We start from the raw sequence: 15186 nt of genomic DNA, 5'->3' as shown, positions 1-15186 counted from the left end.
ATGAATACAGGAAACATTCCGCATTAACAAAGGTACTGAAGGAATATTATTTCAGCTTTACCCGTCCTGCTTTATTAATAGCCCACACTAGAAAAACATTTCAATTAATTTAAAAACATAGCCATTACATCGATCTAAAGTGAGACTGAAAAGTACCTTGGCTAGTTTATCTTTAGCTCTAGGAAGAGCTATAAATATTGTGCTCTGCTGTCACTTCCCTAACACTCATGAGGATGAGAGTGATATTTGGGTCTGCATGACTGGTGGGTCATCCACAGCAGGCTATCAGCTGTTTGCTCTCAGTTGACGGCTCTGAACCAGCTTTGTTATCTTCTGCCAGTAGGCCTGACGTGTAAATAAGTATGTTATAGATCAGAAAGAAAATTTGGAACATCTAGGAACTATACAGAATATGACTGATATATTTCACCTCAAATTCTGTTCAAGAGTCAACAAAGTAACAGTTTGAAAACCAAACACTATTCTTCCCTAGAAAAGACTGGAAGCACTAGGTAAGCACGTTTTAATCATCCAGGGCTGTTTCAAATGGTACCAAGACCAACTCAGAAAGCACCCGATATGCAAATTGTCTGAAGAACTTCTATGGAAGTACCAATATGTGCTTTTACCTCACGCTGTAGTCATATTTTATAGGCTACTTGCAAGAACAGAATACAGAACTAGACAGACTTCTGCTTTTTCGTTATAGACACACACAAAAAATATAAGCTTCTCTGTAACACTGCCTCTGGAGATCCACAGCTCCACTAAACAGAAGCTGAAGAAAGCCCGCATGAAAAAGAAACTTACCTAGTATTCCATGAATAGAGTATACAAGTTGGTTTTTTTTTTAAAATTAGAATGTTTTGGAATTTTGAAAAATAATAAAAAAAATCCTATCATTGCAGAATATAAAGCAAGAATGTTTGCCTGTATGTTTTATTATAATTCTTTGATCAGACTAATGCTGTCATTTACAACTGTAATTCACTCTGCAGTTGTTTTTATTCTAAAAATATTCTGAGTTTAAATCAAAGCTTTCACGAGCAATACTTGCAACTTTAATATTACAGCACTAAAAATCAAAAAAGCCATGACCTATTGAAGACATACTAAGACATAATAGCCCAGAGGTAGGACAGAGACATACAAAAGAACTATGAAACACTGTAATTTTGCTTAGCTGTCAGTACCAAAAGGCTCAGCAATTATTCATGTACTGCAAGAACATTTTATCGTATGATACTCTTCAAAAACCAAGTATTTTCAGTGTATTAAATGATGTCCAGCTTTAGCTCATCGTCATTCCATTGCCACCTGTACATAAAACACCTGCCTGATCAAATGAGAACACTGCACAAAATGCCCCCCAAAAGGCATAATGCACCCCTATAATCAGGGCATATATTTTCAGAGACAGCATGTAATATTTGCATCTTTTTTAAGCATAGTAATACTGCCGCTGAGCTAAATTTTATGAAAATCTAATCCAACAAATAAATTTCAAAAACTATTTGCTTTTAATCATTCTGTTAACATTTATGAGAAATATTCAGAGAAAGGAGATTTCATGTCTTGATCATTTAAATTTATCTTTATTTTAGTAAAATTTAGTAAATTACCATTTGTAGTAAAATCAGTCCTTACAAAAAAAAGAAGAGATTTTCATTCCCTTGGCAGCTTCACTACTTTCTGAATTTCTAATTACAGGATATGTTTCACAAGTAAAATTGTCATAGCAGCTCCCTAAGCCCAAGGATAACTGTAAATCTGAGGTCACTTCAGTACTCTGTTTCCATTCTTAATCTTATTTCTCCTTCTGCCTCTCTGATCATTCCAGTGTAACCACTGTATTTAGAGCATAATGTTCTTCCAACATAACTTGGCATGTCGTGAGGGGAATCCTTTGCTTCTCCTGTTTGTCTGGAAAAGCAGCCTGAAAAAACAGTCTGCTGAGGGGCAAAATATATCTAGTGAAGCAGTACAGGACAAAATGTAGCTCTCCATAGAAATGATGAACACAACAGAAAGTATTGATACATACAGGTGACGTATCAGTAGCACCCAACAACACTTGGAAATATATTTATTTTTTAAATATGTTATCCAAATAGTGAAGAAAGATAGTATTTTTCACTAAACCAATTGATAACACTGAAAAAGAAGATAAGCCTTCAGGCTCACAAACCTTTTTCAGACCTGGAATAAAAGCAGACATCCTCATGGATGTATACAAGTTAAGGAAAAGTATTCTGCCTTTCACTCAATGTGTGAGTTGTACTATCTGAGCAAAAAAGCAGTTGGTACTTGTATACTAAAAGGAATGACGAGTGTTACAACTTAATCTTTCCTTTTATTTCCCACTGAAAAGAGATAGGAAGATTTCTTTCTTTTGTGTAGGCAGCCACGATAATGACAGACAAAAAAAGACTGAATCAGTCACACCAAGAAACATCACTGTGTCTCAGGGCTTCACTATTTCACATTCCACTAAGCTTTTGCTGCTTAAAAAGTCTGAAAACCTTGGCCAAATCAGTCCTTTAACCTCTAACATATTCTACAATGGATATACAAAATAAAATAAAAATTAAAAAAACGGGGAATCTTTAAGTTTGCACTGGTCACTGACGACACCAACTCTCAGCACCAACTCATTCCTTCGAGGCCACAGTGGTAGTTCTCATGTAGCAATACGCCACTTCTATACTCTGCGTTAAGAACAGAAATGATATTTTATGATCGATAATTTAGACTCAGTTTGGTTTGGTTTTTTGTGTGTTTGTTTTTTTGGGGTGGTGGTGGTGAAATTTGATAATTATTACTGGTATGGTTAGAAACATTCACAAGGGCTTAGTTTAAGCCTTTAGGTTCATCCACCTCAAGTTCCCTATGCAGTTAACCGGATTCCCCCAACTTTTCAAGCAAGAGAGGCATAAAAACCAGGGTGGTTAGTCTCCCTCAATGTAACTTCTGTCCCACTACCTCAATGAGCTCAGTTCAGGGCTAAGATTTTTAAGACCTGAAGAAGGACTTAAAAGGTTTCCTAATCTGGGGGTTAACCACTACAGCCTAAAGGTCTGTTTTACTAATACTAAACACTTCAGTATTTAACTTAAAAATTAGACTATTCATATCTATAAATGCACAGAAAATAGTGATATTGAGGAATCAAAAAAAAACGTTAATCAAGGACACAACGTTAGACTTTTTTATTTTTTTATTTTTTAAATTTAAAATTGAAAAATAGAGAAAAACAGTTCTCAACTGACCTCTTTGTCTGGTGTTAAAGTGCCTTCATCATTCTGATCTGTAAACGAAGATGTCCTGCTTCTGTTGCCAGTTGGTGGAGGGGATTTGGGAGGGACCTATACAGAGATCACATATATCAACAACTAATAATATTAAGTTCAGAACTAATTATTCCATATCATAATTTACTTCAGCAATTACTGACTATAACATCACAGCAAAGCCTGGTCTAGATCTTCCTTTTAAAGAAAACAACCAGCTTCAGGCACTGTGACAAGTTCTACCATACTACAAAGTCTCCAGGGCAGAATATGTCGTGAATCAGCCACGAGAGCATGCAACAAAATTAGTTATTTTGAATATTTCCGATCATGGTCCTCTTAGACCAGATTTGAAAGTCAAGACTCCTAATACTTTAGCAACATAGTAGAGTTACTTAAGGTTTAAAAGTTTTGCAAACTGACAAGGATCCAAGCATTTACATACAGAATATATTCTGGTTCCTTTAAGAAAGTAACAAAAAAAACCCCAAACAACCTGAAGGAAAGAAAAAACACTTATAAAATTGAATCCAAAGACAGAAAAAGGGCAGAGGAAATTGACAGATTTTACCATGTCAATATGAACTTGTTGTTCCTGTCAGCACTGACAGGAAAATTCAAAGAAATTTCACAACTTCCTGCTAAGTAAGGCTAAAACAAGCCACGCCAACCCAACCCAACCATAGCTTGCCAGCCTCATACTTCAAATATAAAGTATCAGTACAAATCTAATGAACATTAAACTATCAACAAGCTTTTATGTACAAAGAAACTACTCAGCAAAATCTCTCAATAGGTATATTCTACAATAGAAACAGAATGAAAAAAAGTGTTGCCAAAAAGAAAAGTAAAAAGAACTACCACAAATCCTTTAACACTTTGCTGTCGCATCATCATTGAGGTTGCATATATAAATTCTGCATTGCAAAATGCCTGTCTCACAAGACAGAGTCGGATGTTCTAAAACATAATTGACAGAGTGTCAGACCACTGAAAAGATATTCCCGAAACAGACAGGTTTTCAGAGAATTACACTCATTTTATAGCCTATATCTATGGGTACATTTTGTAAAATTTGCATACTAGTGAGTTAACTCCAATAACATACAAAATACAAGGTTATTCCAAAATTAGTTACAGTTACAGGTCTGGCCAAGTGGACCCAATGTTCCCACCTGAAAATACAACTCAGAAGTCAAACACCTCACCTAGTACCAAATAACCATTCACCATGACAGCTCTACGTCCTGATGAAAAATTTCACACCAAAAGTATTCACGGGATTTGAAAATAATGACCTATTATTCATGCCAATAGTCTACTCGCCTCTCCTTTTTATTCCTACTCCCTAACCTAATGTCAGTGATTTAAAGAAGATCACATCTGGTCCTCACCATACAGAAAAAAAACAGTTTCCAAATGTTCATCTTCGCTTTGCTACTGTTTAGAAATATGAACGTATGTCTTCACTTTGCCCTTAACGGATCTACAGTTTTCATTGCTAAATTCAGACTTCTTGTCAATTTACAGGCCACTTCAGTGGCAGGGAGCTCTGCAGCGCACGAATATTCGTTGATCTTAGGCAAGAACAGCAAGATTACATAACTGAAGTTGGCTAGAACTGGATGCCATGGCACCCATGAGGCAGAAAAAGAACTCTATCTCATAGTACAGTTCTATGGCCCCCATCCCCCTTACCAGCTTAAGCTCTGACAGAAGAGATATCCCCTACATCAATAAACCCTGCGTGAAGAACTACAGGGTAGAAATAGGTTCACACAACATCAGGTGGAACATCATGAGTTTCTGCTCCAGTTTGGAAACACTGGAATAGGCTAATGTTCCTGGAGACATGAGTAGGTCACAGGGTGACTATAAGCCACGAATGTGATATAGGCAAACGTCTTCTTGTGTGTCAGACAAGAGATTTCCATTGGAAAGGCAAGCATTGTGCAAAGCCCTGGTGAGAACCAACCTGTACCACCACAGACATTTCTCATTCCTTGGGTTCAAGAAAGACAAATCCCATCTGGGATGAAGGCAGACAAAGACTAAGCAGCTGATTAGGGGCACAGAGGGCCTACAGAAGATGACGACAACTGGAAGGAGCAAGACAAAGGCTGAGAGGGCTGCCATCACTTTCAAGGAAGGTATCAAGGATGAAAGCCAAAGGAGAAAAAGCCCTATTGCAGCACAAGGAAAAATATGGTCAAGAACATAGAACAATTCAATGCTTCTTTCCAAGATGACGACCTCACCATCAATAGTGTAGTAGCAAACGTCCCTTGCTGTATCGGTAAGGAATGGTGAGGAAATTATGCATGCTCTCTATGTCTCTGCAAGATTCATGCAGAGGGAACCATACTCTTGTCTTTCACTTCTGGCATCACCACAACCAAGTGAACGTCTATGGTATAAATGCCCTTATTTACACAGCCTGAAGGTACATACCAATTTTGGCACCAACATACAAAATGACAAGAATAGTACCTCCCTTACTCTTTCAGTACTCAAAATAGTAAATCCTAAAGGAAAAGGAGACTTGCCAGGGTTTTAGATAAGATATGAACATCCTCCCACAAAGTGAGGTAGGCAAATAACTCTCAGAAAGGTTAAAGTCACAAATGAGCTCTGAAAGTTTTACCCCGTGGCTGAAGTGCGTTTTGTTTCCTGTATAAACATGGCCAATGGGTGTGTTTAACAGTGAAGCTGCACAGCTTGGCTTCAGTGGGACAAGGGGATGTGACAGCAATAGCAGAAATGGGCTACTTTTACAGTTTGGAAGAGGCATTGTTTGTCTGGCTGTGCTTTGGATGTAGACCCAAATGTCCTAGGTCTGAAAATGACCAACCTTTCCACCACAGCAGTGTAACCTCTGCTCACTTGTTTTTCAAAGCCTGTGTTATTTCCATGGTGGCCTGTTGGCACGGTCCATGCTAACCTACAGCTCCGGTTACACTTTCTCTTTCCTCCAGGCTGCAGTTGCCAAAATCACGCCCCTTATGCCCCAGGTAAAGGGTTTGTGTCTAGCCAGATCAAGTCCCTGGTCCTCCTTGCTGTGTGGCCTCATGGACATTAGCTCTGGTGCAGAGAGGGGATGGCTAACAGGGGTGGCCTCTGCTGCAGGGCTGGTTTCTGCTGCGGCCGGAGAAAAGAGTAACAGCATGAGGTTTGTCCTTGGGAGCCGAATGGCAGAGGAGGTGTCAGGGACGCCCGGCAGCTGTGCCCAGTGCATGGACACCAAGGGCAGGGACCCTGGGCACAGGGGTGGCCTCGGGGCCAGCAGCCCAAAGGCCTTCCTCCAAAGGATGCTGGGCACAGGGGCAGCAGGTGGGGCTGCACAAGAGGGGCTATGTCACCCCCATGTCACAGTACCACCACCCAGCAGTCACAATGTTCCAGGGCAGGATAAAAGGGGGCATCCTCCTGTGTCCCATTGCCATAGCTGGCCTGGGGGCAGCCTGAAGACATCCTAGAGGAAGTCCTTGAGGAGCCAGTGGAATTACTTGGTGGGGGCTTAGGGAGGACGACTGGATGAAGCTGGATGAGGCTGCTGGAGATTCTTCACTGCATGCCCAGCTCCCAGTGGAGCCATGTTCAAAGCCCATCTGATGGATGGAAATCCTGTTTTAGCCTTTGAGGAACCGACGCAAGGCCTTCAGGAGATGAGAAGAACCACCAACACCTGGAGGTGCCTGGATACCTGGAGGCTATCGGGTTTTTTCAGCTTGACAGTAATGAAAAGAGCAAGGGAATGCCTTCTGGAAGAGCACTGCAGAGCTTGCCATCCTCATCCCCTGCAGCGCCAGGGGCAGCAACCGTAAGAAATGGGACGCAGAGATGTTGCCAAGAGGTCCCGGTGCTTTGGAGCACCCACTCCAGGCATGGGAAGGATTCTTGCCTGCAGGGTCAATTGGGTCAGGGGCATGTGGCCACCCTTTGAAGCCCCTGAGATGGCTCCAGGTGGAGGGAGAACAGGGCTTGGGCATCTCCTGGGAGGCATGACCAGCCTGTGGGACGAGGAGGCAGGTCTTGCTCACATGCTCAGGGAATAGCCGATCGCCAGCGCTGGGGTCAGGAAGGAATTTTCCCCCAGGGCACATTGGCACTGCTCCCCGGGGGTTTTTTGCCTTCCTCTGCAGCATTGCGCACGACCACTTGTCAGGTCTCCTCTACTCCATTTTGGCTAGGTTACTGCCTGCTGCTCATGCACCACGAAGATGGCCTCTCGTGCCCTGCAGCTGTGGGGAGGAAGGCTTTTTTTTTTCCCCCCTATGGTGGGCTAGCAAACGTCCCCAGGGGTTTTTTGCCGCCTTCTGCAGCACTGAGCAGTGCCCCTTGCCAGGGCTCCTTTGGGCCCTTTTGGCCAGGAGCCTGCTGCTCCTGCTCCACGAAGGTGGCCCTCGTGCCCTGCATGCGGAGGGAGGAAGCTTTCTACACTTCCAGGGGGCCCCCAGGGTGCCCCCAGGAGCTGCTTCTTGTCCTCTGTGGCATTGAGCACAGTCCCTTGTCAGGGCTCCTTGGGGAAGAGGTGGAGAGCAAGGCCCTTTTGGCTCAGTTCTTGCTTACTGCTCTTACACCTCCAAGGCACCACTCGTGCCCTGGCTCTCTCGGGCTCTCTTGCCCATTGCAAGCTTGGAGCAGGAGGGAGCTCTGCTCTTCCCTTGGCTCCATTTCCCCAGGGGTTCTTGCTCATGCAAAACAGCCTGCGCTTGGAAGAGCTCCAGGAGGCTTGATGCACCATCCAGAGCTGCCACTTCTCAGCTCTCCCTGCGGGCAATACAAGCGCAGGGCAGGCACGGGAGCGCTTTTCAGGCATCACTGGCCAAGAAGCACAGAGACAGAGCAAGTTTTGGAAGACAGAAAGTACACTTGTCATCGCTACATGTCATACTTTGGAAAATACCCGACTCTACCATACACCTCTTCTTTTGTGTGTGGTCAAGTGATCAAATGATCCTCATTTTCCACGTTCTCACTCTTCAGGAAAGAGGGGCTGCTTGGCCTGTATTCCTGCTGCTACTTTCTGTAGCTCTGTGACTTGCCTTTGCCAGACTCCAACGTATGTTTTTTTTTAAGTGAAACTGAAGAACACATCAGCCTGCTCCTGGCCACATATGCACATTGCGTTAGTGCTTGTGAGCATCATCTCTGAAACAGATTCAGAAAAATACAAATAAAAACAATATCCTTTTTCCACTTGTATCTTTGTGTTATGTGTCTTTGAAAGTGTTTCTGGAGCTGAAACCCCTCTGGCATTTCAGGCAAATACCAGTCTCATCATTATTCGACTCATGGTGAGTGCAGGGAATAGAATAGCTCAGTTGGAAGGGACCTACAACAATCATCTAGTCCAACTGCCTGATCACTTCAGGGGTGACCAAAAGTTAAAGCGTGGTATTAAGGGCACTGTCCAAATGCCTTTTAAACACTGACAGGCTTGGGGCATTCACCACCTCTCCAGGAAGCCTGTTCCAATGTTTGACCACCCTCTTGGTAAAGAAATGTTTCCTCATGTCAAGTCCAAACCTCCCCTGAGGGACGCAGCTTTAAGCCATTCCCACGTGTCCTGGCACTGGGTACTAGGGAGAAGAGACCAGCACCTCTCTCTCCCCTTCCCCTCCTCAGGAAGCTGCAGAGAGCAGTGACGTCACCCCTCAGCCTCCTTCCCTCCAATCTACACAAACCCTGAGACCTCAGACACTCCTCAGAAGACATGCCTTCCATCACCTTTCCCAGCTTTAGTGCCCTCATTGTGACACACTCAAGTACCTTAACATCCTTTTTTAATGGAAAAAAGCATCACCTTTTTTTAGGTGGGGCCAAGAATTACACACAATACTCAAGGTGAGGCCACACCAACACTAAATACAGCACGGTAATCACCTCTTTGGACTGGATGGTTACGCTGTGTTTGATGCACCCCAGGATGGGTTTTGCCCTCTTGGCTGCCAGGGCACACTGCTGACTCCTGTTGAGCCTCCTGTCAACCAGCACCCCCAGACCCTTTTCTGCAGGGCTGCCCTCCAGCCGCTCCTCTTCCAATTTAGATTTGTGTCTGGCGTTACTCTGTCCCTGGTGCAGAATGTGCCATTTGTTCCTGTTGAATTTCACGCCATCAATGATTGCACAATGCTGCACTCTACCTAGATCCCTCTGCAAGGCATTGTCCTTCGAGTCAACAGCACCTCCCGGTTTAGTATCATCAGCAAACTTATTCAACTCAACATGCATTCAACTCCTGCATCCAGATCATTGATAAATGGATTGAAGAGAACCAGCCCTAGAATGGAGCCCTGAGGAACACCACTGGTGACCAGTTCCCAGCCAGAGGTAGCCACATTCACTGCAACCCTTTGAGCCATCCCATTCAGGCAGTTCTTCACCCAGTGCAATGTGTACCTGCTCACCGCACAGATGGACAACTTGTCCAGAAGGATGCTGTAAGGGACAGTAGAAAAAGCCTTACTGAAATCCAGAAAAACTACATCTACTGCCTTCCCTTCATCCACTAGGTGGGAGACCTTATCATAGAAGGATATTAAATTAGTTAAATAGGACTTTCCCTTTGTGAACCCATGTTGACTGTGCCTGATCACTGTTCTTCAAATGTCTTTCACTAGCGCCCAGTATGATTTTCTCCATAATTTTTCCAGGAACTGAGGTTAGGCTAACAGGTCCATAGTTTCCTGGGTCCTCCCTCACACCCTTCTTGTAAATTGGAATAACGTCAGCAGGGACCTCTCCAGACTCCCAAGATGGTTGAGAGGGATCCTGCTGTAACTCCTGCTAGCTCCTTCATGACTCTGGTGTGAATCCCATCAGGCTCCGTGGAGTTAGGAACGTTCAACTGATACAACTGGTCCCTTACAATTTCAGTGTCCAAACATGGAAAGTCCCACAGTCATGGTCCTCTGACGGAGGGGACCAGGCAGCCCAAGGTCTATCAGTATTGAATGTCTTCACTTTTTCTTGACGTCAGTTATCTAACCATTCATAAGAAACAGGGAGGCCTACAAAGGCCTCCTCAGAAAAAGCATTATACTTGAGAAATTTTACCACCATATTTAATGAGTCTTAGGTAATTTTCATCTCAGATGCTACAAACCAGAGTACAAATGACAAGTTCTAGGTCTCAAAGCAGAAGATATGAATTGAGCAGAGAGGGTGTGGTGAATGAAGTCTCTGTACAAGAGGGTATAAGAAAGAAAAGACCAAAAACAAGCGCAAACAAAAGCCTCATAAAACTAAGAAATGTTAAGCGTTTGGAAAGTTTTGTTTGAAAACGTCTCGATAGAAAGTAGATGATAATCTATATGATGACAGAATACCCAACAAGTGGAATGCCCTTTAAGGACCTGAAAAGTAAGGTAACAAAAGTATATTCCACACTCTCTGCAAGACTCCAGTACATTCTACAGGCCTCAAAACCTTCTCACAGAATCTGTTTTCAAATTAGATATGAGGAGTGAGCAGACTAGCCTATTTTACTTTTAAGATCAAATTTAACTCATTTCCCTCTAGTGTTACTTGAGAGCAACTGAAGAATAAGCAATACTGGAAGACAACTATTTTTACACGAAAATAAAAATCTGTTCTCATTTTGTGCTTCTGACCTTCCACTCACGTCAACCCTTGAGTTACATGATCTACTCTGTCCACAGTATAGCAGACTAGGTGAAAGTATCATTTATGGTAAGCTCCTGTATTAGGTTTCATGAAATTTGTCAATCTTTACTTTAACAGCCAAATAAAGACTGCAATATATTACACTGTTGGGTGTATATGCGGAGTCTGGTCCATATTTATTCACAAAGCTGATTTTTGGCAAGTACCAACCCTTTAACACATGGATCGTGCATCCTGAACTAAGGGGATTACAATATTGTTTACAAAGTATCATAATATAGCTGCTGCTTATTGAAAATAGTAAGCTCCGCAGCTCAGTCTCTTCCCACTGTACTGAAAGTTCACCACATACGCCAGGACAGCACTCTAAACTGCCACTGCCAAAAACGTATTTAACTTCACTAACTAGAGGAGACCCAGAGTTAAAAACTAAGAAAGGGCTTAAAACAAAACTCAGCAAGCTACATAAAGTTTTACAGTAGATCCATTTCCAAAAATACTGTCCCTATTTGACAAATCAGTGATTTAAGAGATACTACATAGCTGAATGTCAGCAGTTTTGAAACCATGGTCTAATACTAAGACTATGCAGTGTCAGATCTCCCAGTGGTTCAAATTACATTCAGATCAAGCCCAGGCAACTGATCACTTATTTGTAAAATTAACCAAATTATCTGCCTGTATCTTAGCATTCACATGATACAGAGTTTTTTATCAATTTTGTTCTTTTAGATTCCAAGATGCAAAGGATACTTAACCCAGCGAAAAGCCAAAGAGACAAAGGCAGACATTATTCAGCACAGAGGTGGCTACTGTAAAGTTAACTTGTCAAAATCTTTCTACCCAAATTTGAACCGGTAGAGAGAATTTATTTTGCTTCGACACATGCATGAAATCATCACAATGTTTTTTTGGACGCCGTTAATGTCAGAGATACTCTACATTCGTGTCATATCTAATGTGCATTACTATAATTTAAATGAAGTAGTTTCTAGAATCCAACACGAATCATAATTTTGTGAAAGGACACATAAGAGCAAAATGGCCAATTAAATTATGAAAAAAAAAAAAAAAAGCCTTACTCTCAGCTTTATACCACACTCTCAATTTTTCCACAGTCAAAAAAAGCAAGAATAAGGTTACAGTAAGCACACCAGCACTCTAAAGGATGGAAACAGAAGGGACTTAGAGGAATGGAAAGAACAAACATTAAGATGAGATAAAAAGATAAGCAGGGATCTCAATGCTGGATTGTTACCCAGTGCACATCAAAACGTCATTCCTTTAAATACTAAAGAATAAACCCACTTCTGTTTCATTCTATTTGATGTTCAAGCAAGGGATTCTCAGAAAGACAGCCCTTCTAGAAGAGACGAAAAGAAGAACAGCCTCGGAAGCCTCCGGAGAGGCTTTGGCCAGGACAGGAGGCGGTTCGGCAACAACAAAGTTGGATTTCTAAGTTCCAGCGGGGCCGCCCGGCGCTCACCGACACCCGGGGCGCGGCGCTTGCCAGCCGGCCGGCCCATCCCATCCCGGAGCCCTCGCCCGGCCACCGCACGCAGGACGCCAATGCCCGCGCTGAGCCACCCTCCCCGCGGCCGGGGCGGGGGGGCGGCGGGACCGGTCCGACCCGAGGCCTTTCCCGGACGAAGCGCGGGCCGGTTCGGCCCTGCCCCGCCGCCCCTCGGCTGAAAGGCCATCGGCGCCCGGCCGGGCACTACGAGTCTCCGTCCCGGCCCCCCCTCACAGCCACCCGACGGACACCGTGTGTCACCCCCGGTACCTGCGGCGGGAGAGGGGCGCCCCGCCCCCCCCGCCCCGCGCGGCGGCGTCTGCTCCTCGCTGATCTTCTGCTTCAGCTTCTTGAACATGGTGGAGGGAGGGAGGGAGGGGGCCGGCGGCCTGGGTAGCCGGGTGTGACTCCCCGGCCGGGGAGGCAGCGTCTGCGGCGCGGGGGGAGGAGGGTGGCGGTGGCAGGAATGAACGCCACCCGCCCCGGCCCCGTGGAGCCGCCGCCGCTTCTCCTCCCTGGGTCCCCCCCAACGGCGGGGCAGGTGAACGCCGCAGCTACTGCGCCTGCGCGGCCAACGTGGAGCCCAGGGCTGCGGAGGGTACGGGGCGCGGCGAGGCACAAACCTCCCCACGGAACGGCCACTTTGTAGAGTCATAGAATTGCCTAGGTCAGAAGGGACCTTTCAGATCATCGAGTCCAACCATCAACCAAACTCTGACAAAATCCTTCCATAAACTGCGTCCCTAAGCACCACAGCTACCCATCTTTTAAATACCTCCAGGGATGGTGACTCATCCACTTCCCTGGGCAGCCTGTTCCAATGCTTGACAACCCTTGCGGTGAAGAAATTTTTCCTAATATCCAACCTAAACCTCCCCTGGTGCAACTTGAGGCCGTTTCCTCTTGTCCTATTGGTTGTTTCTCGGGAGAAGAGACCGACCCCCACCGCTCGACACCCTCCTTTCGGGTAGTTGTAGAGGGCGGTGAGGTCTCCCCTCAGCCTCCTTTTCTCCAGGCTGAACAACCCCAGCTCCCTCAGCCGCTCCTCACAAGACTTGTCCTCCAGACCCCTCACCAGCTTTGTTGCCCTCCTCTGGACCCGCTCCAGCACCTCAATGTCTCTTTTGTGGTGAGGGGCCCAAAACTGGACACAGTACTCGAGGTGGGGCCTCACCAGTGCCAAGTACAGGGGGATGATCACTTCCCTACTCCTGCTGGACACACTGCTCCCGATACAGGCCAGGATGCTGTTGGCCTTCTTGGCCACCTGGGCACACTGATGGCTCATATCCAGCTGGCTGTCGATCAACACCCCCAGGTCCTTTTCTGCCAGGCAGCTCTCCAGCCACTCTTACCCAAGCTTGTAACGCTGCACGGGGTTGGGCTGTCGTGACCCAAGTGCAGGACCCGGCACTTTGGCCTTGTTGAACCCCATACCATTGGCCTCAGCTAAAACCTATGGCTTTAGAGCCCTTGTTGGATGAGATTTTTGTGTGTGTTCAGCCCTGTGAGTGCAGATGCAGAGAGCCATCAGCAGTGGCTGGCATTCATTCTCCAACAATGCGACTCTTTTGAAACTTGCTGCGTTGGCAGTGATTTTGTACGAAGGCTTAGACATACACGATGCTGTCTGCAAGAAACACTGAACCATGGGGGTCTTCTGTACAGCACACCGAGGAAAATGGATGCTGTAATCGCAAGAATCCAGAAACGTTTTCATTGAAATACTCTCCTGTCATCTTTAAATCATTTGAGGAAAAAAAGTGGGTAGGAAATGGATCGTTTCCTGTACATGGACAAAAAAAATAACCAGGATACACCTACGGCAAACACAAACTGCTGTAAGTTTTTCCTAATATTTTGCTACATGTTTTTTTAAAAAAATAAATTATTTTCAGCAGTCTGACTAGCTGTAGATAGTGACTTTTTTTTGTTTTGTTTTCCCATGGAGACAACGATGTATGTGGAGACAACCATGCATACATCAGATGGCAGCAGCAACTCGCCCACTCTACTGATTTCTAGAGAGAACAAGTGTTGATTTGGAAAACCTTCAAAAAAGCTAGTCTGAGCCTACAAGCCACAATAGGAGGATAAGTATTTTGAAGATTTTTATGTTCTCTTTTCTATAGGTGAGCTTGAAACAGAGGTATAGGAAAAAGTCTCCAGGACTAAAGGGGCAAAACCTGAGTAGCAGTCCATGAGGAAATGAGATAAAATGGGCAATTAAGTTTACTGCAGCCATAAAAAGCAAAAATTCTCTACTTCAGCCAGGTAACCTATGGTGCCTCTAAATAGGACATGCAGCACCACGGCGCTCTCTGACACCTACGTGCTCCATTACAAATGCTAGCTCATCTTCTCTTCAGTATCTGCAGATTACACTCTAAATTTAAACCTAAGTCACTAAATGTAGTATGTGAGTTTGATGGATAAATGCATAATTGAAAGGACACTAGCTCCTACAGCCATCAAATAGAAAAGCAGAGCTTTGTTAATTCTTTCATAAAATGTATCCAACACAAAAGAGAGCTCTGTATTATTTCCTTGGAAAATTTAAAGCTTGAGATAGTATGTCCTGCCTGTTTCTCGTAGTCCAGGTATTTCCATAGGACTAAAGGCTATGTGGAAGAGAACAAGTACAAGACTAGAAACTATGATAAAAGATAAGTTATTTTTTCCTACACTAAAGTCTTAGTTGCTACAGAAAATGGTAAGGTTATTAATTAATTGGAACTCTGTTAATGGCTTGCA

General features: G+C 44.3%; 1 protein-coding gene across 1 annotated transcript in view; it reads right to left on the bottom strand.

Annotated features, from left to right (window-relative positions):
- LOC128905166 (golgin subfamily A member 4-like) overlaps nucleotides 1–12988 on the bottom strand; it is a 71509-nt gene extending 58521 nt beyond the window's left edge. The window contains 3 exon segments of the mRNA XM_054190780.1: nucleotides 3270–3365; nucleotides 12703–12732; nucleotides 12734–12988. Coding sequence (XP_054046755.1) covers nucleotides 3270–3365; nucleotides 12703–12732; nucleotides 12734–12790 — 183 coding nt within the window. The 5' untranslated portion in view covers nucleotides 12791–12988.
- Between the last annotated feature and the right edge of the window lie 2198 nt (nucleotides 12989–15186).

This window comes from Rissa tridactyla, chromosome 2, assembly GCF_028500815.1.
Source record: "Rissa tridactyla isolate bRisTri1 chromosome 2, bRisTri1.patW.cur.20221130, whole genome shotgun sequence".
Classification (NCBI taxonomy): domain Eukaryota; kingdom Metazoa; phylum Chordata; class Aves; order Charadriiformes; family Laridae; genus Rissa; species Rissa tridactyla.
Note: the sequence above shows the minus strand (reverse complement) of the source record. Positions and strands in the feature narration are given on the sequence as shown.